The 27,653-nt window shown below is 35.1% G+C and overlaps 1 protein-coding gene across 1 annotated transcript in view; it reads right to left on the minus strand.

Moving 5' to 3' along the window:
* The window catches only part of LRRC63 (leucine rich repeat containing 63), a 58,936-nt gene extending 33,029 nt beyond the window's left edge, over positions 1–25,907 (minus strand). Inside the window, exons 1-6 of the mRNA XM_070520252.1 lie at positions 25,397–25,907; positions 24,601–24,669; positions 23,433–23,450; positions 21,373–21,512; positions 8,501–8,599; positions 3,552–3,688 (exon numbers count right to left, since the gene is read on the minus strand). Of these exons, the coding sequence (XP_070376353.1) occupies positions 3,552–3,688; positions 8,501–8,599; positions 21,373–21,512; positions 23,433–23,450; positions 24,601–24,669; positions 25,397–25,778 (845 nt within the window). The 5' untranslated portion in view covers positions 25,779–25,907. The remainder of the gene's footprint in view (positions 1–3,551; positions 3,689–8,500; positions 8,600–21,372; positions 21,513–23,432; positions 23,451–24,600; positions 24,670–25,396) is intronic.
* Between the last annotated feature and the right edge of the window lie 1,746 nt (positions 25,908–27,653).

The raw sequence follows: 27,653 nt of genomic DNA on the forward strand, positions 1-27,653 counted from the left end.
ACGCCTAAATCCAACTTTGTGATAGGCAACATAATCCAAAACCAACATATTAACCTAAAACTGAACTCATTATTTTCCTTCCTTCAAACCTCCTCAACTTTTGTCTTGTCGTTCTCCTGCTTAAAGTCCACCAATGGCTTCTCAATGCACTTAAAATAAAAATTTCTTCACACGACCTCCAAAACTTCATAGAATGTAGCCCCTCTTAAATTTTTGAATCTTACCTGGGGCCGTACTCTCATCTGACTGTATCCTAAACCATACTGGCTTTTTGCCAACCTTTGAAGAGTCCAAACTCTTACTTGCCTCACATGTGTATGAAATATTTCCACTGTATGAAATATTCTTTTCATCATCCTTGGCCTGGACTTGTAACTTTCTGCTTAAATGCCATTTATCTGAGGTAAACCTCTCTTAGTAACTCAATTTAATTCACGTCCCTCCTGACATCTTTCTTATTGTTTGCTTCATTCATAGCCCTTATAATATTTTTTATTTATATATTTATTGTGATATTTGCTAACATTCCCATATCTTTCCCTGGATTCCAAACCCCATGAAGGAATGGATCACGACCATTTCACTTGCTACTTTAAACCCAAGTCTTAGCACAGAACCTGGTATTTCATAAGTGCTCAGCAAACATATTTTATATGATTGAATTATTCTACTCTAGCTGGAAATCTGAGAGTTACCATGACTTCTTTTTACCTTGACTTCTCCATTCCCTGTACCTTCTATGTTTAATCAATCCCAAATTTTGCAGATGTTACTTCAATTTCTTAACAATCTGTTCCTTCTTCTCTGTGCTATTATTGCCCTGGTACAAGTTCTTTTCATCTCTTTCCTGGACTACTGTGATAGCCCCCCAACTGGTTACCTGGTATTCTGTTTTATCCCCTCACATCCATCCTTCACACTGCCACCAGCATGAGCTAACATGTAAGTCAGACTCCACCACTTCTCTAGACAAAACTTTTTAATGTCTCCTCATCGTATACAGTTTAAAGTACAAATTCTCTGCCTTAGCTCACAAGACCGCCAGATAATCTGGTCCCTGTTTACTGCACCAGGCTCATTTCTCACTACTTCGCCTTGCTTCTAAGCTTCAAAACCAGCAAACTGCTTGTAATTCCCACTTGTTCTTCTTGTTCTTGTTCTGCTGGTTCTTCACATCTCTCTTCTTTGCATACATATTGTCACTTTCATTTGAAGAAATATCCACTCCATTATCATTCCAACTATCTCCTGCTCGCTCATACTCATTCACACTTGAATCAAATATCATCTCTTCCAGGGGGCCATCTCTGACTCTTCAGATTGGGTTACATTCAACTGTCTGGAATTTTACAATGTGCATCTGCATTATTTTATATTAATATTATATATAAAATTATAAAATATATATAATTTAATAATTATATATAATATTTTATATCAATTTATATTCAATTGTCTGCCTTCCCCCTAGGTGGTGAGCTCCTAGCAGCACCCAGTAGATACTTCATAAACATCTACTGAATTAATTACAAAATGAAAATATAATATTCAAAGTGCACCAGTGCGATTGCGAGTAAGTTTAATGACAGCCAGTTACATAATTGTTTGGTTCACTGCATTTCCCTCAGTTTCATACAGTTACTGCTCCCTAAGTCCTGCCACTCTGAGTCGTGTCTTCTATGCTCAGCAAGCTAGAGTTCTGACAACAATCTTTAAATACAAAGAATTCAGCACCCTCATTTCTCACTGTGTAATTATCCCCTATGTGAGTTTTCCCTTAAAAGCTCTGCAAATTAACATTTTCACATATGTCAGAGCTTGCTCTAAGTCTTCTCTGAGGTCAAGAAAGTTAATTCCCATAATAATTACTATAATAATTCTATTATTATTATTATTCCAATATTCCCATTATGCTTTTCATTCTTGATTTTTTGGGGTCTTTTGTGCACGCTTGTGTGTGAAGAAGATTGATTCTGAGCTAACATCCGTGCCAATTTTTCCTCTACTTTGTATGTGGGATGTCTCCACAGCATGGCTGATGAGTGGAGTAGGTCCTCACACAGGATCCAAACCCATGAACCCGGGCCGCCCAAGCGGAGTGCATGGAACTTGAACCACCAGGCCACGGGGCGGCCCCCTCATTCTTGGTTTTAGTGTGCTACCAATCTTCCCTTGACTTGCATATGTGTCCCATATTATTTAATACAAAATATTACTGCTTTATTCTAGAAACACTAACATTTTTGAGAAATAGCACTTTAAAATTTTTTTATTATAACCAATAGTTCAAACTAATTTGCTTAATCTCTAAACAACCAATAACGTTGACCCTTTAGTTACAATCAAGTTTTAGTTGCTATAGGAAGTTTTACATTTTCTTTAAATGACAGTTATGGTTATTTAAAGTATGCAATTATAATTATAGATTATCCAGTATGAATTCAAGTTTAAATGTGTGTACACACACACACATATGTACATGTATATGTAGTTGTGTGTGTATACACATGTGTGTATGTAAGGGTGGTGGATACTTCTAGTGTCAAGGCAGGGAAAATACAATTTACGTGACTGAGGAAAAACATAGATGATTCAAACAGAAATAAAATACCAATAATGCAATATTTTTACTTCCTTAGCTTTTCTTTCTTTTTATATATTATGTGTAATGTGTGATATATATATGTGTATTTTTATACAGAAATGGTATAATTTTTTCCATATTTTTAATTCTTTTAAATGACTGAATAGTTTTACAGTGTATGAATGCAGAATTTTTTTGGATTATTATTTGCAAACAATGCTGGATGGATAACTTTATAAATGAAGTTTTATATACTTCCCTAATTACTATAAGAATCCTCTTTCGCAAAACGTTGTTCAAGTATTTAAGAGTGTCTGTCTCTTTGCCCTTAACCTACATTCAATTTGTCAAACTCTAACTGGAAGAGGTATCTTGTCTTTGCATTTGGTTCAGGTTTCAGTTTAAAACTTTCACAGGAGTTAAATAACTACCAGTCCATATGTGGGGGGAAAAATCCATCCCTTTTACACCCCAAATCAACATTCCCATTAGAGTTTAAAGGATTTTAAATATCATACAGGCTAATTTCTTAGTGTATAGATTAGGAAATTGAGGCCGACAATGGTTAAATCACTCCCTCTAGCTCAAATAGATAATTACCAACTTTGAAGTTAAACGTCTAGATTTCCTAATTCCAAGTTCAGTGTTCTTTCCACATCCAAAAAAGCCATCAAGGGATAAGTGCAAAGTTCTCACCTGAGCTTCTTTCTATGATTTGTGCTCATTTAATTTATACTCAGATAATGGATCTCCAGATGTGTATTCACTAGCCCCATATTATTTGCCTTTTTTGTAGCTGGTAGGATTATTTTTAACACAGCAACAATAAGAAAATCAGCTAATTGGAACAGAATAACAATTATTAAATGGCTAAAAAGTTGCTAGCTGCTTTCAAAAAGGCAATTGATCCTTTTCTAAATGATGACCTCTTTATTTTCTGTTTATAATCTCAGACTATCAACCTTACCCATGTGGAAGAGTAGTAATCAAATTAAAGGCAATGATGAAAATTCTGAGATACTTAAGTTGTTGAATTTCAGAAGGGATTTCTTTGATAGGATTATTTCTCAGGTTCAGTACTTGTAAATTTTGAAGACAAAATACCTGAAGAACAGAAAAGAGAAACAAATCATGAGAAGAATACTAAAGTATGTAAATCCCTGTTTGTTACGTTTTATTAACCTTTTGAACTAATGGAGTAGAATCAGTATAGTAACATTAATTGGCTGTATCATATATCTCAATAAATACCTTTGATAAGCCTTCAAAATAACTGGCCAGCATTAATATATATGAGATGGTAAGAGAGTGCAACTATTGTACTTATATACTCTTGACTCATGAATGGTTCTTTTCTAAAGGGGAAAGTCATTATGTTTGATCAAGCTGATGGTTTCATAAGAGGCAATTACAAAAAGAATGAGGGAGGAAGGAGATTTCTGCAGAACCAGGAAAATAAGTGGAATTAACCTCAGTAATCAGTGTGGTGTCAGATATGATAGCCAGCCAGATTGTTTTGCTCTGATGTCACAGTAATTTCATATACACTTGATTTTTCATACAACATTTAAAAGTAGAATATGCTATTTAAATCTACGATCTTTGATTAATATATTTATTGCTCTCCAGTGACTCTTAACAAGGTCTTACATTAGCTCTCTTTCACATCAAATTAAACCTTTTATCACCCTAAAGATTTAAAATTGGTGCAGTAGAGAATGCTCATTCTTGCAATCAGGAAGTGTAAGTTTTCCAAGTTTGTCTTTCCTTTTTGAAGATTGTTTTGGCTATTCGGAGTCCCTTGCAATTCCATATGAACTTTAGGATCAACATGTTAAATTCCGCAAAAAAGGCAAGTTGTAATTTTCAAAGGGATTGCAATGAATCTGAGATTACTTACTTTCTCAATTTGAGAGTATTGCCATCCTAACAATATTAAGTCTTCAGATCCATGAAGATGGGATGTCTTGCCATCTAAGTATGTCTCCTTTAATTTCTTTTTGCAATGTTCTCTAGTTTTCACAGTATAAGTTTAGCACTTTTGTTACACTTACTCCTAAATATTTTATTCTTTCTCATGTAAATAGAATTGCTTTCTTAGTTTTATTGTCAGGATTTTTTGGTTGCTAATACGTAGAAATACAATTGATTTTTGTATATTGATCTTGTAAACTACAACCTTGCTAAACTCATTCATTAGTTCCAATAGTTTTTTAGTGAATTCTTTCATGGTTTCTATATACAAGACCATATCATTTACAACTGAGATAGTTTAACTCCTTCCTTTTTAATCTGTATGCCTTTTATTTCTTTTTCTTGCCTAATTGCCTTAGCCAGAAACTCCAGTGCAATGCTGAATAAAAGGTTTCAAAAGTAGATATCTTCGTCTTGTCCTTCATCTTAGGAGGAAGAGTTTCAGCCTTTCACCAACAAGTATGATATCAGCTGTGTGTTTTTAGTAGATGCCCTTTATCAAGTTAAGGACATACCCTTCTATTCCTAGATGTTGAGTGTTTTTGTCATGAAAGTATGTTGGATTTTGTAAAATGTCTTTTTCTGTCTCTATTGAGATAATGGGATACTTTTCCCCCCTCCCCTATATTGATATTGTGCATTACTTTGATAGATTCTCTTATATTTAACCAAGCTTGCAATCCTGGGATAAATCTCTCATGGTCATGTTGCAAAATCCTCTTCATATGTTTGGTTTGCTAGCATTTTGTTGAGATTTTTGCATCTCTATTCATAAGAGATACTGTTCTGTAGTTTGCTTTTCTTCCCATATCTTTGTCTAATTTTGGTATCAGGGTATTACTGGTTTAATAGTTTGAACTGGGAACTTTTCCTTTCTCTTCTGTTTTTTGGAGGAGTTTGTAAAGGACTGATGTTAATTCTTCTTAAGGTGTTTGGTAGAATTCACCAATGAAGCTATCTGGTCCTGGACTTTCCTTTGTGGAAAGTTTTTAAATTACTATTGAAACTCTTTCCTTTTTATAGAGCCATTCAGATTTTCTATTTCTTCTTGAGTTTGTTCTTGTGTCTTTCTAGGTATGTGCTCATTTCATCTAAGTTATCTAGTTGATTAGTATTCCATTATTTGTAATATTCTCTGAAAAGATTTTTTATTTCTTTAAGGTTGGTAGTGATGTCCCCTCCTTCATTCCTGATTTTAGTTCCTTGAGTCTTCTTTTTTCTTTGTCAGTGTATGTAAGGTTAGTCAATATTGTTATCTTTTCAAAGTAACAACTTCAGGTTTTGTTGGTTTTTCTTTATTTTTTTTCTCTATTTCACCAATTTCTGTACTAATTTTTATTGTCTCCTCATTCTTTCTTTAAGTTTAACGTACTCTTTTTTTCTAGTGGCTTAAGATGGAAAGTTAAGTTATTGATTTCTTCTTTTTTAATATAGGTATTTACAACTATAAACGTCCCCCTGACCACTGCTATTGATGTATCCCATAAATTTTTGTATGTTGTGTTTTCATTTTCATTCATCTCAAAGTATTTTCCAATTTCCTGTTTGATTTCCTCATTGAATCATTAGTTATTTAAGAGTTTGTTGCTTAATTTCCATATATTTCCAAACTTCTTTCAGTTATTGATTTCTCATTGCATTTCATTGTGGCAAAAAATATACTTTCTGTGATTTCCAATTCTTTTAAATTTATTGAGACTTGTTTTGTAGCCTAACATATGGTCTATCCTGGAAAATGTTCCATATGAATTTGAGAATTATGTATTCTGCTGCTAGTGGTTGGAGGGTACCATAGATGCCTGTTAGGTCTATTCGGTTTACAGTGTTGTTCAAGTTTTATATTTCCCTGTTGACCTTCTGCTAGTTTTTCTATGCATTATTGAAAGTGGGGTGTTGAAGTGTCCAACTATTATTGTTGAATTTGATATTTCTTCCTTCAGTTCTTTCAGTTTTTGCGTGATATATTCTGAGGCTCTATTGTTAAGTACACATATATTTATAATTATTAAATATCCTGATAGATGGAAAAGTGTCCCTCTTTACGTCTAGTAATATTTTTTGTTTTAAAATCTATTTTGTCTGTATTAGTATAGTCACTTCAGCTTTCTTTTGGTTGCTGCTGGCATGCTATATCTTTTCCCATACTTTTACTTTTAACTTCTTTGTATCTTTCAATCTTAAGTGTATCTTCTGTAGACAGCTTATCATTGAAGCATGTTTTTTTAAATCCAGTCTGACAATCCATATCTTTTGATTAGATTGCTTGATGTATTTACATTTAATGTTACTATTGACATGGTTAGATTTACATGGCCATTTCACCTATAGTTTTCTATATGTCTTATGTCCTTTTTGTTCCTCCCTTACTGCTTTCTTTTGCATCAACTGAATATTTTTTAGTATAAACATTTAAATTATTTTAATGACTTTTTTTCACTAATGCTCTTGAGTTATTTTCTTAGTAATTGTTTTAGTGGCTGTAACATATATCTTAGCTTATCAGAATCTACTTCAGTTACACTAACTTAATTCCAGTGAGATATGGACATGTTGTCCCTCTTCCTTTTTTCTGTACTATAATTGTTACACATATTACATCCATATGTGCTACAGACCTAACAAGACATTATTTTAATGAACTATTACTGTATATGATTTTATCTTTTAAAGAAGTTGAGAAAAGAAATTAGATCAAGTATATACTTACAGAGTTTGTTATATTAACCTTTTTATTTACCATTTCTGCTTCTACCTTTTACTGTCCTAAACTATTTTAGTAGACTCTGTCCTCTACTGGAGCCCACCATCTTGAATTTTCTGTGAAACTTGTAATAATTCCAATTACCACATTTACGCCAGCCTCTGGTCTTCTAATCATTGCATTTACACTATGCTAATAACTGGGCATCATTAGCCTACCCCTAGTACAACCCTTCCAAACCTGGATATTACCATCTTCATTGGAATATTTTATCTAGCACTATGTAACACAGATTGGCACTTTAATGACAAGTTTTATTGATTTCTATCACTTTAAAAATGAGCACTTTATAATTTATATCTGAAGAGCCCCCTTATATTTATGCATTCCTTTTTAGTGGCTAAAGCATTCTTTGGCAGATACAGAAGCCTAATCTATGACTATTTAGAAGAAAGTTTAAAATTATTAAAGTGAAGACTAAGATCCCTATATACCTTTGGAATTCTTGTCAATTTGCCCTAGTCAAATTAATAAAACTGGTATTATGTGTTAGAAAATAAAAAGTGACTCTTCTAGTGAAAATAAAAACAATATTATAGCAAAATTATGGAAAATATGTTTGAAATAGAAAGCAAATCAATTTGCTAGAAATAACTTCACTAAAAGTCAATATTCTGGAATTCAATTCACAAAACAACTAATCATTCAGCGACCAATGAAGCAATGACTAAAGACGTTGAAAACATAGTCAGTCCTAATTACTTATAATGACTCATTTATTTAAAATGATACTGAATTCGCTTATCCAATATCTGATTATCCTTGCTATGTTTTATTAAGCAGAATATTCTATTTCCGCCTACGATAATTAAAACTTGTTATAATATTATATTACCTGGTCACTAAACTTTGTTTTTAAAGCTTCTGATTAACACATGGATAAGGTTTGGCTTAGGTTTCATTCAAAATTAGAAGAATAAATAAAACATTTTCTATACATTGTATAATTATGAGAACATATTTGAGAGCCTGACTATAACACAGTCTTTGAAGATTATGTCATGGAATTTCCTAAGAAAGATGTATTGTACTTTTGGTACTTCTGAGAATAAGCCTTTTGGGACACAATCCAAAATATATTTACTTTATTGTAACTCTAGGTTAAGTGTCTATTTTTAAATTATGATTATTATTCATAATGAGAAATTATTACACTAAATACAATAATAAAATGGACTCACTTCTGTGGGAAAGGAACTGATATCATTAAATGATAAGTTAAGATATACCAATTGGAAAGCCAAAGGTCTTAAGTCTGGACAATTCAGGAGAAAAAAACCCTAAATGAAAGTGACAAGAGATAAGAGGTTAATTATTAACAATACACAAAGTATTTTATACAAAAAAAAATCTGAGTGATAATGTTTAACACAATACACTAATAAGCCTATACTCATCTTCTATCCATTTATTTTAGTTTGTCATGACAATAATTTCTTGAATATGTAAACGATAGAAACACTACTCAGTATGTATGTAATAAGTATAGTGTTACATGTGTGACAGGTATTATTTCAATAACAAGCAAACATTTACTAAGTGTCCACTACATGCTGAAATAGAAGGAATTAAGTATATTTTATATTTATTTATCTATTTTACCCCCTTTTTTTAATGTTTCTACTTCTATTTCTGTTAATCTAACTCTATCAACAATTTCTTGCTCAAATATGCCAATTTCTAATTGAGGAAAACTTTTGCCTTGTTATGGACTACATATTTGTTCTCCCAAAACTCATGTGTTCAAGCCCTAATACTCAATGTCATAGCATTTAAAGGTGAGGCCTTTGGGAAGTAATTAGGGTTAGAAGAGGTCTTAAGGATGGAGCACTCATGATGGGATTAGTGGCCTTCTAAGAACAGGAGGGGACCAGAGCTCTCTTTCTCTGCCATGTGAGGGTACAGCAAGAAGGCAGCTGCGAACAAGAGAGCTCTCACTAGGAACCAGATCCATTGACACCTCAATCTTGGACTTTCCAACCACCAGAAATGAGAAATAAATGTTTGTTGTTTGAGCCACTTAGTCTATGGTATTTTGTCATAGTAACCCAAATTGTCTAAGACATTTCTGGTGTCCTCAGTATCTTTAATGCTCCAGGAGGGTTGGGACATTTGTTTCTTAAGGATCATAGAAGCATTAGTGATCAACTGAATGAACCAAGGAACTCTAATAGTGGAGGAGAAAAGCTCAGCTTGTAGAGAAGGGAGGCATTGCTGCCAGTGCATTAGGCTATGGCATGTGCTATATAAGAATGAAAAGATTCATGGCTAAAGAATCCTGGAATTGACAGTACTGGTTTCAAGACTGACCTCTTATGAAAGTACTAATACTTGTAAATATCTATATGCTGGTAGTAGACAAAAGTAGGTGTTCTTTCTTCCTGTCATTAAACATTTTTCTCTTCTCTGCAGAATTGGTGGCATACTCAATTATGTGGCAGAAATGTGTCCGTCACAGTCTCTAATCATCCCACTTAGTGTGCTCAGATAACTGGTGCCTGTATATTTCCTCCTGCTTGGTAATCTCTTCCCCCATCTATTGCCATGAATTATCTCCTAACTTCATTCAGCAGTCTGCTTATAGTCCGCTGTCTCCTCATAGTCATCCGACCAGAGAGGCCTTCCCTGACCAACTGACGACAAATAGCAACCTCTCAAACCAGCGCACCAGAGATGGCTCCCTGTCCCCTCCACCTGCTTTATTTTTCTTCATAGCTCTTATCACCACAGGACAGACTATGCATAACTGTAGGTATGTATGGTCTCACCCCACTAAAATAAAAACTCCACGCAACAGGCATTTTTTTCTGTTTTGCACACTGATACATAGTGAGACACCTAGTTTACCACAGGTACATAATGGGTTCTTAATAAATATTTGCTGGATGAATGAGTATCCAGGATATCATATTGTCTCATGGAATCCAAGGGACCTTCACTGTGGATATACCACGAGGCCTGCCCACCCCAGGTACCCTGGATCTCTCTTTTAGCATTGCACCCTAAAACCTGTTTGTTGTGGTTATCATGGAAAGGATGTGAAGAGCTAAACAGCACTAAGAATGTGGAGCCTTTCTCAATCTCTCATATTGCTCTAACAACTTTTAAGTGCTTATGCACTGAGTCTGTATTACCTTAATCAGTACCTATGTTTCATGTAAATTCTTATTCATATAAAATATGTTTCTTTAACAAGCCCCTGAGACAGATCAGAAATTACGACTTTTGTTTCTTTTCTATCACCCCACAGAGCTCAGGATTCTACTCTGGAGTCAAATATTTTTTAAAATAACATTAACGGTTGTGGAAATAAATTTTTTTCTTGACTAGCTCCATTTACCACTTTAAAAGCTGTATTCTTCCCCCGTTCAAAGCAGGGATCAGCAAACTGCAGTCTGCCACCTGCTTTTCTAAATAAAGTTTTCTTGGAGCACAGCCACGCTCATGAGTTTAGGTACTGTGTATGGCCGCTTTTGCACTACACAACAGTGTTGAGTAGTTGTGACAGAGAGCACATAGCCCTCAAAGTATAAAATTTTACTATCTAGCCCTTTACAGAAAAAGCTTGTCAAACTCTGATTTAAAATAATTTGCTTCCAAACCAGATAATCTGATTTTTTCACTTCTACTAATGGTCAACAACCTTGTTTCAAACCAACCCTCCCACTAAAACCACAAAGGGAAACAAACACAACACAACAAAGGCTTGGGGAATTACTAAGGTAGCTAGGACTCAATAAGCCAAAATTCCAGAGAGAAGGGAATCTCAGGGTGGTGAACACAACACTCAACACTATTTTTCTCCTAAAGTCATTTGCCTACCACAAAGCTGTAGTCAAAGCTGAGCAGAACTATAACCAGAGTTCTCATAGGGCTACGGAGATGAAAATTGAAATTCAGGGCTTACCAAGGAGAAGGGGCCTCAAACTTGGTATGAGATGGCCGAAAGCCTACAGCCCTTGGACAAAAGGTTAACAGGAAAGCTCTACAGAGACTGAAGCCCAGCACTATACCAGCTTATTCTCTGACTGGATTAAGGTGAAGGTCCCTTCACCTCTCTGCCTGCCAGAAGCAACAATAAAAATTCTCTGGAAGAAGCTAACATCATCCAGGGCCTCAAACTATCTCTACACCACATATATCATGCAATAAAAAATAAAAAGACATGCAAAAAGAAAATGATTGGACAAAAATCAAGAGAAACGATAGACCATAGAAACCGGCCCATGGAAAATCCACACATTGTATGTATCAGACAGGTTAAAAAAAAAAAAAAAAAAAACCCCTCAACTAATAGGCTCAAGAAACTAAATTGTAAGAGAAAGAATTTAAAGCAAAATTTTTAAAAAAATATTTAAATAAAAAATTTAGATTATAAGATGAAATAACTAAAATTAAGGACTTGGTAAAGGCTGTGACAGCAGATTTCAGAGAGCTGAAAAGAGAATAATTGAACTAGAATTTAGGTAAGAAGAAAATCCTCAGAATAAAGCACAGAAAGTAAAAGGAATGGAAAATACAGGAAAGAGAATAAGAGATATATGGCACAGGTTGCAAAGATCTAAGATACATATAACCAGATTCCAATAAGACAACAGGGAGAATGAGGCAAGAGCAATATTTGAAGAGATACTAACAAAAATTTACCAGAACTGATGAGAGATATAAAGCCGTAGATTCAAAAAGTGCTATGAATGACAGGAAGATACATACTATAAAACTACACCTAGGCACAACATAGTAAAACTGCTTAAAATCAAAGACAAAGAGGAAATCTTAAAATCACCCAAAACAAAAGACATCTATGTGGGCAGGGCAGGATCGGACTAACATAGTCCATCATAGCCTGAGTGGGGCAGGGCAGACATCTATACATGAGAACTTTACAGTGTAGGGTGACAGAACCCAAGTAATGTGAACAGGGTGTCAATATAGGAGAGTGCCTCAGATCCCAAGCAAGGAAAGGAGGGAGTGCACATGGGTGAGGGGATGACAGCAAAAGAAGCAAGGTTGATTGCATATAGAGTATTGGTTGAATAAGTAAATATGAGAAGGATAATGGAAGCCAAATTCCTCCTTGGTGGGGAAGGGAGTTACAAATTTAACAAGGGAGAAAATGAGAATGACTCTTGTACAAGTAGATTAGAATTGGATGCACTGATATGAATTCACAGTTTTCAGTGTGAGTGTGTGTACTTGTGCACATACCTATTACTCAGTTTTGCCCAGTGAAAGAGTTTATAATACCGTAATATCAATGAGCACACCTAGTGCCTAGATCTTGGCTTCCCCACTAAAAATAACCAGAGGTCCTTGGAAAAATGACAGATTCCAGGGCTGGGGCAGGGAGAGTACAGGATAAGCCTGGAAGAATGATGGGGTTATCTCAAAAGGACCTAGAAACCAATGTTAATGGGCTTTTACCAATGAAATCTGGGGCAATTTGAGAATAAAATAAATAATGATATAACAGATTATACTCACCAAATAAAATGGTGATGTAAATTACTAAATAAATAATTGAAAATGTGATGAGAAATAGGATTAGTTTAGGTACTTTGAAGTACTATAATATACTTATTAAATATAAAGGGGAAAAGAGTAACAGTGGAGAAACCCCGAAGATACCAACCTAAAAAGTAATCAAAATGAACACTGTTAGTAATGGGGTAAATTGAAATTATGCACCATGTGGTAAGATAAAATGAGAAAAACCTTCTGAGATATCAATGCCAAAGGTGAACGACCTATATCTAATCATGAGAAAATATAAGACAAACTCAGACTAGTGCATGTTTTACAAAATACCTGCCTGTAATTTTCAAAAGTTTCTAAGATCATGAAAATCAAAGAAAGCTGGAAACATATCAGCTTGACAGAAACTAAAACTATATACAGCATGCCACCTGGGCAGGATCCTTTTGTTATAAAGAACATTATTGGGTAAATTGGCAAAATTCGAATCAGGTCCCTTGGTTGGATAGAGTAATGGATCAATATTAATTTCTTGATTTTGAGGCTGCTCTGTGGCGACGTAGGAGAGCGTCCTTGTTTGCAGGGAATATGCACAAATGTATTCGAGGGTGATGATGCATGACGTCTGCAGGTTTTCTTTGTACTTTTCTTGCAGTTCAAAATTAAAATATTAAAAAATTTGACATATCAAACCTTGGGAAATACAAAGTCATGACGACAGGAAAAAATTGTAACCTCAAATAATAAATAAGAAAAGGAAATGCTGAAAACTAGTGATGCCTATATTCATAGAAAGAAGTTTGAAAAAGAACAGCAAATGAACCCCTTCAAAAGTAGAAAGATATCAATAATAAAGATAAGACCAAAAATTGATAAAATAAAAAATATAGAGGGGAAAGAATCAGCAAATCAAAAAGTTGGTTCTTTGAAAAAACGAATAAGGGAATGTGAGAGTTTTCCATTTTAGTCATTCTAGCGAGTGTGCTGTGGTATCTCACTGCGGCTTTAATTCATCATCCGTGATGAACAATGACGTTGAGAACATTTTCATGTTCTGATTGGCTGTTAGTATGTCATCCTTTGTGAAGGATCTGTTGATGTCTTCTGTCCTGGTTTTGTTGTTGTTTGTTTGTTTTTTTTTTTTACTTTATGCGAAAGGCAAAATTCTAGATGGCTCCTATGACTTTGTCCCTGATGACTCTTCTGTGTCAGTTTTTTTAATATTGACTTTGTTTCCAACAGCTATGCTAAATTTACCTATTAGTAGGATTTCTTTTGGAGATTCCTTAAGATTATCTACATACACGATCATGCTGGCTCCTAATGAAGACAGTTTTACTTCCTCCTTTCCAATCCTTATGCCTTTCTCTTCCTTACCTTATTTAAGCGGCTAGAACCTTCATTACAATGAGAACAAAAGAGAAGGGAAAATTTTTCTTGCCTTGCTGCCAATCTTAGGGGAGAAAGTAGTCAATCTTTGTTGATCACGTATGATGTTGGTAGCAGATTTTTCATAGACACCCTTTATTTGATTATGAAATGTTTCTTTTAACCCTATTTTACTTAGAAATTTGTTTGTTTAATCTTAAATGGGTGTTGAATTTTGTCAAGTTTTTGCATCTATTGAGATGATATTGTTGAGGATAAACATTGATTTTCAAATATTCAAACAACTTTGAATTGTTTGGGAAAGCTTCACTTGGTCATGATACATTGTCCTTTTTAAACTTTTGATATTGCTGGATTTGATTTGCTAATATTTTGTTGAGGATTTTTGTACTTATATTTATGAAAAATATCAGCCTATGGCCATCACCGATGGTCAAGTGGTTAAGATTCAGCATTCTAACCACTACTCAGGCTCGGGTTCATTTCCTGATCAGGGAACCACCTGCTCGTCAGTTGTCATACTGTGGTGGCTGCATGTTGCTGTGATGCTGAAAGCTTTTGCCACTGATATTTCAAATACCAGCAGTGTCACCCATGGTGGACAAATTTCAGTGGAGCTTCCACGTTAAGACACATTAAAATTATGAAAAACCTTTGAATAGCAGTGGAGCATTGTCTGATATAGCGCCAGAAGTTGAGAGGGTTGCACAAAAAGACCCGGCAGGGTTCTGCTCTGCTGTACACAGGGTCACTAGGAACTGAAACTGATTCCACAGCACTAACAACCAATTGATCTATAATTTTACTGTCTTGTAATATCCTTGTCCGGCTTTGGTATGAGAGTTATACAGGCGTCATAAAACGAGTTAGCACGTGTTCTTCCCCCTCTACCGTCTGAAGGAGTTAGTGTAAACTGGTATTATTTCTTCTGTAAGTATTTGATAGAATGACCAGTGAAGTTTTATGTGCCTGGAGCTTTTCTTGTGTGAAAGCTCTTAACTAAAATTTCAGTTGGATTTTTTACAGATACAAGACTATTATGATGTTCTGTTTCTTGTTATGTCTGTTTCAGCAAGTAGCATTTTTCAAAGAATTTTTCCATTTTGTCCAAGTTGTTGCATTTATCAGGAAAATGTCTTTCTCAATATTTCACTATTTTCTATCTTAATGTCTATAGAAAATGCAGTGGTGTCCCTTTTTTATTTTGAATTTGGTATTTAGAGTTTTCTTTTTCTCTTCCTCAATCAATCATATTGTGGATGTAGCATTTTTCTTAATCTTTTTAAAGAACCAAGTTTTGACTTTGTTGACTTTTTTATGTTGTTTGTCCATTTCCTAGTTCATCGATTTTCACTCTTATTGCCATTTCCCTACTTACTAGGGCTTTAATTTGCCCTTTTTGCCCCCTTTCTTAAGATGGAAGCATGGGTCACTGATTTTTATACCTTTCTTCTTTTCTAATATATGCATTTAAACCTATCCATTTCCCTTTAAAGATTCCTTCAGCTGTTTCTTACAAATTCTGGTTTGTTGGGTCTGCAACCAGTTTGAAATATTTCTAATTTCTTTTGTGTTCTCTTTTTTGACCTATTTTTTTTAGTGTTTTGTTTAATTTCCAAATATTTAGTGCTTTTCTAGGTATCCTACTGTTTTTGACTTTTCTTTTAATTCCGTTGTGGTCAGATAACAAACTCTATTATTTCAGTCTTTTGAAATTCACCAAGATGTTTTATGGCCCAACGTACACTCTGTCTTGAGATTGTTCTATGTGTACCTAAAAACCATGTATATTCTGCAGTTATTGTGTGTACAGTTCCATAAATATTAACTGGGTCAAGTTGGTTGATGCAATTATTTCTGGTCTTCTATATTTTTTTCCAAATTGTTTTTGACTACTTGTATGAATTCTTGAGCAAGAATGTTAAAGTCTCTAATCTCCAGTTATATTGTGAATTGGTCTATTTCTTACTTTTTGTTTTATGAATTTTGAAGCATTCTAATCACATCCATCCACATTTAGATTGTCATGTCTTCTTGATGAACTGATCCTGTAAACATTTTCAACTGTCTCTATTTGGTAACACTCTTGTCTTTAGTGTTATCTTTCACTTTGATAATATAGCCATAATAGCTTTATAGTGCCAAGTATTATCATTTGCCACCGTTTACTTTTACCCATCAATGTCTTTATATTTAAAGTATATTTCTTGTAAACATCATATAATTGAGTCATATTTTGTTATGCAGTCTGACGATCTGTATTTTTATTGGAGTGTTTAGCCCATCTATATTTAATATAATTATTAATATATTAATTAATTATTAGATTTGTTTACCTTTTTTTTCTTTTGAGGAAGATTAGCCCTGAGCCAACATCTGCTGCCAATCCTCCTCTCTTTGCTGAGGAAGATTGGCCCTGAGCAAACATGTGTGCCCATCTTCCTCTACTTTATATGTGGAACACCTGCCACAGCATGGCTTGATAGGCAGTGCATAGGTCCATGCCTGGGATCTGAACCGGTGAACCCCAGGCCACCAAAGCTGAGTGCATGAACTTAACCACTGCACCACTGGGCCAGCCCCTTAAGTTTGCCATTTTGGTGCTTGCTTTTCTATTTGTCCCATCTATTCTTTGTTCCTCTATTCTTTTCTTGCCTTTTTTATTGTGAACAGAATATTTTTTAAGATTACATTTTATTTCTCTTAATGATTTTTTAGTTACTCTTCTTAGTACTTTTTAAAAGTAGTTTCTTTAAAGATCAAAATACACAGCTTAACTTACAACCAATCTTCAGAAAATACTCTACTACTTCACGAATAAAGTAAGAAGTTTACAATAGAAACACACATTTAGCCCCTCTCAACCCTTTGTACTCCTGTTGCTAAATATTTTATTTTTATATTGGCTATAATTTCCATAATATATTGTTAATATATTTATTTTAAATAATCGGTAGTCTTTTAAAGAGATTTAAATGTATTTACTAATGTATTTAATGAGATTTACTAATGTATTCACCATTTACGTACTATTTACAGTGCTATTTGTTCTTTCCTAAATAACCAGGTTTCTATCTGATATCATTTCCCTTACTCTTCAAGCTTACTTTTAACATTTCTTGTAGAAGAGATCTACTGGAGAGGAATGCTCAGATTTTTTTTTTTGTCTGAAAATGTCTTATTGCATATTCATTTTTGAGGGATACTTTTGCTGGCTATGGAATTCTGGTTTGAGGTTTTTTTCTTTTAGCACTTTAGCAATGTTACTCCACTGTCTTCTGGCTTCCATTTTTTCTGACAAGAAGTCTGCCGTAATTTGTATTATTATTCCTTGGTGTAAATCTTTCTACTCTAGCTGCTTATGGAAATGTTTTGCCTTTGGTTTTCTGCAATTCAAATATTATATGCCTAGTGGCAGCTTGCTTTGTGTTTATCTTGTTTGGCCTTCTCTAAGGTTCTTGGATTTGTGGGTTACTGTCTTTGATCAATATTGGAAAATTCTTAGCCATTATTTCTTCAAATGTTTGTTCTATCCCAATCTCTCTCTTCTCCTTCTATGATTCCATTTATAAGTATGGTACGTAATTGTATGCATGTCATCCCAATCATATGGATTTGATATTGTTTTACTGTTCTTGGATGCTCTGGGTTTTTTGTGGCTCTTTTTGAATTCTTTCTTCCCTTCATGTTATAGTTTGGATAATTTTTAATTACCTATCTTATATTCACTGAAGTTTTCCTTTGTTGTGTTAGCACATACACCTCCCACAAGAAATATAATAGTCTCAAAATAACAATGGCAGTTTCACTAGGAGTAGTTAATACTAACATTTGAATTTTTGTCCTTAGAATATGTCCTCACTAAGAAACTATGGTCAAAATGTTGTGTTTCATAGTCACTTGATATAATTCTTGTTTATGTGGTTATTTTTCCACTTTTATCATAGGTAGGTTTATTTGTTTCATTTAGCACACACACACATATACACCTATATATCTATATATTAATATAGATATATTTAATTTTTAGAGGAGGATTTGTTTTGTTTTTATTTTTGGTTTAATTTCATTTTTAATTAATAAAATCTTATATAGTTGCACAGTCAAAACTATAAAATGAAGATCATTCAAAGAAGCTTAGTTTTTATCTCTGTTGTATCCACACAATTTCCTCCCCATCTATATACACATATTTTTAACATTTTTGCTTTCTCCTGCCACTTTTTCTTATTAAAAGTATTCTCTGTCCTTTTGTTAAACAAAATGTTGCCTATCATAAACAGTGTGCTGTACTTTGCCTTTTTAACTCAACAATATATCATGAAAAACACTTCAGAGCAGTATATCAAGTTCTTTCTCATTTTTTAAATATTTTTCTCTCTTAAAGCTCTCTCTTTTGTGTAGAAATACCGTAGTTATTCAACCAGTTCCCTGCTGATGACCATTCGCGTTGCTTTCAGTTTTTTGTAATTACAAATAATGCTGCAATAAGTGGTCTATGCACATACCATTTCACACTTTGCCAGCATAAACGGGGATGGCTAGGTGAAAGGGTAAACATATGTAAATTTGATAAATACCCTAAATTCTCTCCATAGGAATGCACCATTCTGTTTCTTCCTAACAATAATACAATCTCACCAATAAGATACGCTGCCAAACTTTTCCCAATCTCTTAAGAGAGAAATTTTATCTCTATGTAGTTTTAAATTGCTTTGCTCTTATTTTGAGTGAGGTTGACCATCTTTTCATATTTACAAAGGTCATTTGTATCTCTGTTTCAGTGAACCATCTGTTCATATATTTTGTCTATTTTCTTCTATTGGATGGCATTGTAAATGGAATTATTTTTATAATTTAAAATATAGATGTATAATTTATAAATTGCGTTATTCATTTGCCTTTTAAATAATATAGGAAATAAAAAGTGTTATGCACCAAAAATAGAATAATACTGGCTTTTATATTTACCTACATAATTACTTTTGCCAGAGTCATTTATTCCTTCTTAAGGCTTTTAGTTTGCTGTCTAATGTCTTTTCATTGTAGCCTGAAGGACTGTCTTTAGCATTTCATATAGGGCAAGTGTACTAATAACAGACTCACTCAGCTTTTGTTTATCTGGGAACGTCTTAATTTCCTACTTGTTTTTGAAGGATAGTTTTGCTGGATATAGAACTTTTGATTGAGAGATTGCTTTTCTTTTATCACTTTAAAAATGTCACCCCATTCTTTTCTGGCTTCCATGGTTTCTGGTGACAAATTGTTTATTAAGTTTGAAGATCCCTTATATATGATAAATCACTCCTCTATTGCTGCTTTTAAGAGTCTCTCTGGCTTTTGACAATTTAATTACAATGTGTCTCAGTATGGATCTCTTTGTTTTTATCCTTCTTGCAGTTTATTGAGCTTCTTGGATATATAGATTTGTGCCTTTGGTCAAATTTGGGAGGGTTTTGGCCATTATTTTTTCAAATATTCTTTCTGCCTTTTTCTCTCTTTTTCTGGGACTTTCATTAACTGTACATTAGTATGCTTGATGGTGTCTCATGGGTCCCTTAGGCTCTGTTCATTTTTCTTCATTTTTTTCCTTCTGTTCACCATACTTGATAATTTCAATTGACCTATCTTCCAGTTCTCTGATTCATTCTTCTACCTATTTAAATCTACTATTGAAAACTTCCAGTAACTTTTTCATTACAGTTGTTGTATTTTTCAGCTCCAGAATTTCTTTTTGGTTCCTTTTTGTAATTTCTATCTCTTTATTGATAATCTCTATTCACACATCATTTTACCGGTTTTCTTTCGCTCTTTTTCCATGATTTTCTTTAGGTATTTGAGCATATTTAAGATAGTTAATTTAAAGTATTTTTCTAGTAAGTCCAATGTTTGTGCTTCCTCAGAGACAATTTCTCTTAATTTCTTCTGTGAACGAGTCATATTTCTTGTTTCTTTGCATGTTCAATAATCTTTTGTTGAAAACTGGACACTTTGAATACAATAATGTGGTAAGTCTAAAAATCAGATTCCTCTGCCTTTTTAAAGTTTGTTTTTGTTGCTTGCTGTGGGCTGTAGCTGTTGGTTTGTTTAGTAACTTTTCTAAACTATTTTTGTTAGGTCTGTATTCTTTTTCATGTGTTGACTTTGAAATCTCTGCTCCTTTAGTTTGTGATTAATTAGTGTTCTGACAGAGATTTCCACATATACTAGCAGAGAGAGAGAGATAGGAGAGAGGAGAGGGAGGCAAAGAGGGAGGGAGAGAGAGAGAGAGAACAAAACCTTTCTGAGTCTTTTCAGATCGCCTCTATGCAAGGGCACCCCTTCAAAGATTACCCAGGCCATTTAAAAACTCTGCCTTAGCCTTCACTTCCTGAATATGTTGCACCTAGAGATCAGCCAGAGGTGAAAGCTTAGGGTCTTCTGGGGTTTTTTCCAAGGATGTGTCCTGCCCTGGGCAGGCAAATGACTTTCTAAATTCCCCAGAATACACAGGCAGTTTTGAATGCCTTAATTTCCAAAAGAAATTAGGCTCATTTTTTCCAAAAGGAAAAAAGCTGCTCCCTTCAGCTTTTCCTATTTTTGTAATTTTTCTATGAGTTTGAACTTATTTACAATAAAAGAGCATAGATCTTGAGGGGAAAGAGTCTTGGGTTCAAACCCAAGCTCTGCAACTTGCTTGCTGTGTGATCTTGCGCAAGTTACTTTCATTGGTTTTCAGTGCTCTCAGCTGTAAAATGAAAATTATACTACCTACTTTCCTGGATCGTAAGTTTTAAGGTTAACATTTGCTTTGCATATAGTGGGTGCTTAATAAATGGTAGCTATTATCATTCTTATTCATCATACTGGGCTTGTATTCAGTAAAAAGCTAGCCTATTGCTGAATTTGGCACAAGAGCCAGAGATTGCTGATAACTTAAAAATGTTATAACTCTGACTCCCACTTTTATTATCATGCTAGGTGAAAAAAGCACCATGCCTGCTTTGGATCTGAGTATTTTTAAAAACTGGAATGAAGGCAAACTAGGACAGATAGGTTTAGAGATGCAATTTGAATATGTTCCAGGGAAATCTCTATTGCAACAGGAAAGATTCCTTCAGTACTATGGAAACTAACCTGAGTTAGGAAACCTAAAGCAAAAATAATTGATAATACAACAGGAAATTGCCATTAAAAAGATCTAGCATACCTTAAGATTAAGTGCATTTCTTCCAAACATTTGACAGTTTGATATGGCCAGGTTGGTCACGGCTGTTAATGTTTCATATTGTGTTGCCACAATAGTCTTAAAGGCTTCACCATATACAACATATCCCTCTGATTTTTGAGGTTTAATGGGACCAACATAAATAAAATAAAACATGAAAGTTACATGTATTATCACTTAGAGTGAAAGCTAAAAGGTATTTATGTTAGGTAACAATGAGTCATCATAAACAGGTTGGCTGCACACATCTTCTAGAAGAGATTCCCCACAACCTTCACCCATCCACTCTCAGCTGGTCTGTTTGCCAAATTGTTTTTTTAAAAAGAATATTAGATAGCACAATTATCGTTCACAAAGAAAACCATATGCTCATAGATTTCTACCTGCATTATTTAGATTCCATAAATCTCAGTTTTCTTGTACTATATGTAAAAACATTTTTTTAAAATTTTACTATGAATTACATAAACAACTTCTTGCTTCACAAAACTAGTGAAGGACATCATATAAACATCACTTAGATAGAGATCACCTCCTCAGGAGCACTCTCACTTTTTTCCCTAATATCACCTTGATACATGTTTCAAACGCCGCTTGTAATTCAATTCTTCCCTTAGTTTGAAGACTTCACACAAGAAAGGGCAAAAACCCAAACAACTCAGGAGTGAGCCAAACAGAGACCATCTAACTTTACTTTATCATGACCCTTGTGGGTTTCACCTTCCATCAAAATGGCCTATCCAAGTACACATCTAAGAGCAGCAGGAAAATATTTTGAAATTTTATGAAATATATTTTACATTCCCAGCCATTCTTGCTGCATTACTTGAAGCAACATATTTTACAGTCTCAGTAATTCTTATGCAGTGAAAGGAAATAATGCATCCTAGAGCAAAGAAAACAATGTTCACTTTTTAATTTCTAAAATAGGCCCTGTGCACCCATTTCAGATCAATAGATGTGAAAGTTAAGCACAGAATAAATGATGGTGTATAACATGATATAGAGATTCCTTGTCTTGGGAGAGAGAATGGAGCAAGAAGGAAATGAGAGTGAGTTAAGACATAAGTCTGTGGCCTGCTTCCAGCTCACCCACCCTCATGGTTTAAGCCCAGGCAGATGGTTTTTGAGTGGAAAACAGGGAGATAGAGGTGAGGAGGTGGTTAGAAATCCCCTGATAGATCTCTGAAAGATCTGTTCACCCAACTCACCTGAAACTTTTCAAAGAGGAAACCACCAGACTGGAATAAACTCAAGACATCAGAAATGGCAGCATGACTTGTTTAGACTTATGATATGGAGGAGACCCAAAAGTTAATTTATGTCACAGACAGTGATACAGAACTACTGGGAGGATAATGGGCTCAGAAACTCCTAAGGTTGCTATAGTTAACAATACTATATTGTATATTTGAAAGCTACTAAGAGAGCAAATCTTAAAAGTTCTCATCATAAGAAAAAAATGTAACTATGTGAGGTGATGGATATTTTTTTCTGTTCTAGAATTTTATTTGACTCGTTTTTAAAAACAAAAATTCCAGTTGTCTGGTAAAATTCTGCAACTTTTTCTTTTTTTTTTTTTTTAACATCTGTGCCCATCTTCCTCCACTTTATATGCAGGATGCCTGCCATGGCATGGCTTGACAAGCAGTGCGTAGCTCTGCACCCGGGATCTGAAGTGGCAAACCCTGGGCCACTGAAGTGGAGCACATGAACTTAACCACTACACCACTGGGCCAACTCCATTTTTCTTTATTTTTTTGGACATAGCAATCATAGTTATTTTAAAATCCTTATTTGAAAACTCCAATATCTGAATCTATGGGTCTGTTTCTTTTGTCTCTTTCTACCGGTTTTCAGACATTTTATCCTGTTTTTAGGATGCCTTGTGATTTTTTTTAATTTACCACTGGACATTGTAAATGAAAATTTTAAAGGGTCTGGATAATACTATCCCTCTCTAACAAATGTTGGTTTTCTTTGATGAGGAAGGAAATATCACTTTGATTTATCAACGATTGATTTTGAGCTTTATCAGGGATCATCTATTTTTGTTTTGCCTTTTCTCATAGAACATCATCCTTATTCCTAAGGTATAGGTCCTCTGAGTCTTCACCTGAAAGCCCAGGTGTGTTCACAAAGGCTCCTCCACTTTGGCAAAGCTTGAACTCCGATAACCATTTCCTGTACAACTGTGAAAAATCTATGCTCAGTTCCTTAGCATTAGCTGATGTTACCTGCTGTGTTTCTTATTGTCCTGCACATGCCCAGCTTAGAAATCAGCCCGATACCCTTAAGGGAGTTTGTATGCAGATATTTGGATTCACTTCTCTCCTCTTTGAGATTTTGCCCCTTGAGGCATAGCTAAATTGGCAGCTCTGAAGTCTGACTGCTATCTCCTCAATCCAGTACTACTACGACTTTCTAGTTGTGCTTATTCTCCAGCACCACAAATGCCCTGAGGCAAAGCCTCAGGTAAATGTAGAGCAAACTCATAAACTTCCCTTTTTTCAAGGATCGTAGCCATTCAAGTCATGCCTGCAATGGTTACTCTCCAGTAACTTCAATAGCTATTTTATATATTTTGGGCAGCTTTAATAGTTGATTTTGGTGGGAGGGTTTGTCCTATACAAGCTGCTCAATCTTGGACAGAACCAGAAGTGATGAGGTTATTTTAAAATCTGTATCTGATAATTGTCATACCTGGAACTCCTGTGGGTATGTTTCAAATTGCTTAATGTTTCCAGTAGTTTTCATTCATTTTGTCTTTCTCTTAGTGTGCCTGGTAATTGTGAATGGTTTACTACTCATTGTATTTGTGAAATTGTTTATAGAAGTAATGTGAGGTCTAGGATGATGTAATCTTTCTTTAAAGATGACTTTTCACTGTTTCTGCTAGGTAACTAAGGTGAAAGCACTTAGAACAGTGCCTGGCAGAAGGCAAGTAGTTAACTCTCATTATTGCATGTCTATCTGCCCCACCCATCTTAAGAATACTCCACCTTTCATGTTCCCAATATCAGTACAAAGTTTGGTTCATAGTCAATATTCAAAAAATAGTTGCTGAGTAAATGGCTTAAGGAACTGAAAATGAGGTGAGACACGTGTGAATCACACACATATACACATTCACACAGAATCCTGAATACTTTTAGAGAGAGAGAATCTAATATACAATTTTTAAAAGAATGATGCAAATTTAGCATTTACCTTCAGTTGGGCTTGGTGGTTTTTGCTGTGAGACACTTTCTACATTTTCAGATTCTGTTGCAAGAGTTTCTAGAAAAAAGAAAAAATGAGACTTTTGGATACTTGTGAAATTTCATGTTGAGGGTGTTATGATTTCATTAGAATTATTCATCTTTTAAGGAGTTGGGATTATCCATGAGAATGTGCCCATTAAGGCATCCATCAGCATTGGCATTCTGCTCCTAGAGTTCATCTAGATCACCTTCTGAATAATTGTTCCTTCTCACTGCTCCTTTATATTAGCTTTTCTGATCCTTTGCACTCCCTTATCCTCTTCCCACCACTATCACCTGGGTCAAATACCCAGTTTGACCTTGGCAGACCTGCAAGGTCAGGACTTCTGTTACTGCATTCTGGCCCATGTATTAAAGGTAGAGGTAAAAAGTGATCCCAGGGGGCTGGCCCAGTGGCATAGTGGTTAAATTCATGCATTCTGTTTCGGCGGCCTGGGGTTTGAGGGTTTGGATCCCAGGTGTGGCACTACACATCGCTTATCAAGCCATGCTGTGGAGGCATCCCATGCACAGAATACAGCAAGAATGGCATGGATGTTAGCTCAGTGACAATCTTCCTCAAGCAAAGAGAGGAGGATTGGCAGCAGATTTTAGCTCAGGGCAAATCTTCCCCATAAAAAAAAGTGATCCCACCATCCCATTCTGCAAAACCAAGGTGGGGGGCCACCATTTGCTTGCATGCCTTCTCTCCTCTTTGCCTTACTTGACCCCATTATTATATATTATGTTCAGAATGGATTTACCTATCACTGACTGTCTTCGAGGTTTCCTTGGTAAAAGTGGCCTTGGCGTGGAAAAAGAACCTGAAAAAGGAGTGACATTTAGTACCATTGCAGTAGTTTGTTGTGAACGTTCAGACGACTGTCCTTCCACTTTAAGAGGTGTAACTCTTGGTAGAGGGCTTGGCACTGCTGTTTTTAAATCTAACAGAGGTTGCTTAAAAATATAGGTCCTACTCCTCAGTATATGTAGATACTCAGACTGAACTTCCAGGGGTTTAGGAGTGATAACTGGGGAAGGTCTGGTGCGTGATGGGGAGAGAATCAAAATGTCTGTTTGTACCCGATCAGCATAAATACGTTCTATTTTTGATGATTTTCTTCTGGATTTTCTTGTAATTTCCATTTGGCTTGTTTCTTTCCCCAAAACTTGAGGTGAAACTGAATGAGAACTTGGAAAAATTATAGAACTGATAGCAGTCTTTGCACGGTGCCAATAGGCTTTCTTAGAAGAGAGTTTGGGTGTTGAAATAGTAGTCACTGTTTTTTGTACAAAATCATCAAGAAAGAGATTTTGGATATTGATTTGGGTTTGTAGTTGATTTGTTGAAACATCAGGAAAACTAGTTTTATCTCTTTCAGCTGAAGTGGTTTCATCTTGAGTGAACCTTACACGTGGTGGCTTAGTTTCAACAGTCTTGGCTAAACCAGAAAAAGAAAAAAACACAATTAGATTATATTTATCAAGATGTCAGGGACAAAACTATTAATGTCTTGGCATTTATAGCTCTTCTTTATCCACTTACCCCTCTCTCACCTTCTAAAAGTATTTCTGTATATAACTTGCTCAGTTATCAGGACTTTTGTTTAGCTGCCTGGGATAGTGTCTGAGTGAACAACTGGAGAAGTGAAAAGACTAAATTTTACTAGATTTAGAAAAGGTAGGGTGCTACTCTTGGAAGAACAGAATTGATGGAGAGAAGAGTAGGATATTAAGGGAGATGTTTGAGTAGTTGCCACTAAAATTCTGGCACTATGGATGGGTAAAAATGATTTTGATAAAATTTTGCTATTTATCATTATCTTTTCCTCATTTGAAACTTCTTTGAGCAAAGATTTAGATTTCTTTTCAATGCAAGATGTCAGACCAAGCTGTCTTTTGAATGCGATAAAATTCAGATACTGGCTACAAGGTACCACAAGTTCATTTAGGTGACAACAGTAAGTATTCTTTTCTCTCTTATGTCCAGAAAATGCATTGTGCCTGCATTCTTAGGTACCTCACTACATCAAATATTCTTTCTCTTTCCTATGTGACAGAATGTTAAATGATGTTTTTTTCTATTGTCTCAGTTGAGTACAATAAATGATGAGGACCTCTACATTCTAATAAGGAGATAATAGATTTATGAAAGCAAGACTCGCAAAGGGATGGTCAAAACAAATCCAACTCTCACCCACCTGTTGTCTCTATATAAGAAGTGGCTAGAGATTGATCTGGGTTCAGAGAGAGGATTTCTTCTGAATAGAGCTACTGGAGCGCTATATGCTTTCCTGATCTTCCCCTCCCCATGGTGGGCGAAGGAGAATGATTTTCCCTGACCTCAAACCAAGTGAGGGGGATTCTCAGAGAACCATTTATAGAAGACAGGAGTGGATTCTACAGGAGAAAATAACATTTCACCACTCCCCTACCCACCTCCCTCACTGAAAAGCAAAAATGTATCGGCCTTCCCAGTGTTGTGTCCCAACTGGAGTACGGCAAGAGAATCCTTGAGACTACTTGACCTGTATCTCCTGGCATTTTGCGGGCGTACAGAAACTGATGCCTGGGTCTCATCTTAACTCGTAACTCTTAATTCCTTAACTCTTCCCCATTTCTAGCCCCAGAGATGGAGGAGTCAGAAACTATAATATGAGTTGGGAAAGAGAAGTAAAAGAACAAGGTGGAAGGACTTATCATGCTCCTGTTTCCCTTGGCTTGTCGAAAGGCTAGCAGACCTAGTTTGAGCTGGGAGAAGGGGTAAGGTTTGACTGCAGGCTAGATGAAAGTGTTGATTTAGATTAGACTAGTTGTTTAATATCTGAAAATGAGACAAGGTGAATAGACGAAAGTGATTTTAAAAAGCCTTGGGAGAGAGATATGCGCCATGTGAGTTTGAAGGGCGGGAGTAGGAGAAGAATATTATATGCTTCCTGTTTGTATGGAACTAATCAAAGCCAGCTCATTCAATAAAATGGTTACGCCACTATCTTCAACTTTATTTTTTCTGTCTCCCGT

Source organism: Equus asinus, chromosome 11 (assembly GCF_041296235.1).
Source record: "Equus asinus isolate D_3611 breed Donkey chromosome 11, EquAss-T2T_v2, whole genome shotgun sequence".
Classification (NCBI taxonomy): Eukaryota; Metazoa; Chordata; class Mammalia; order Perissodactyla; family Equidae; genus Equus; species Equus asinus.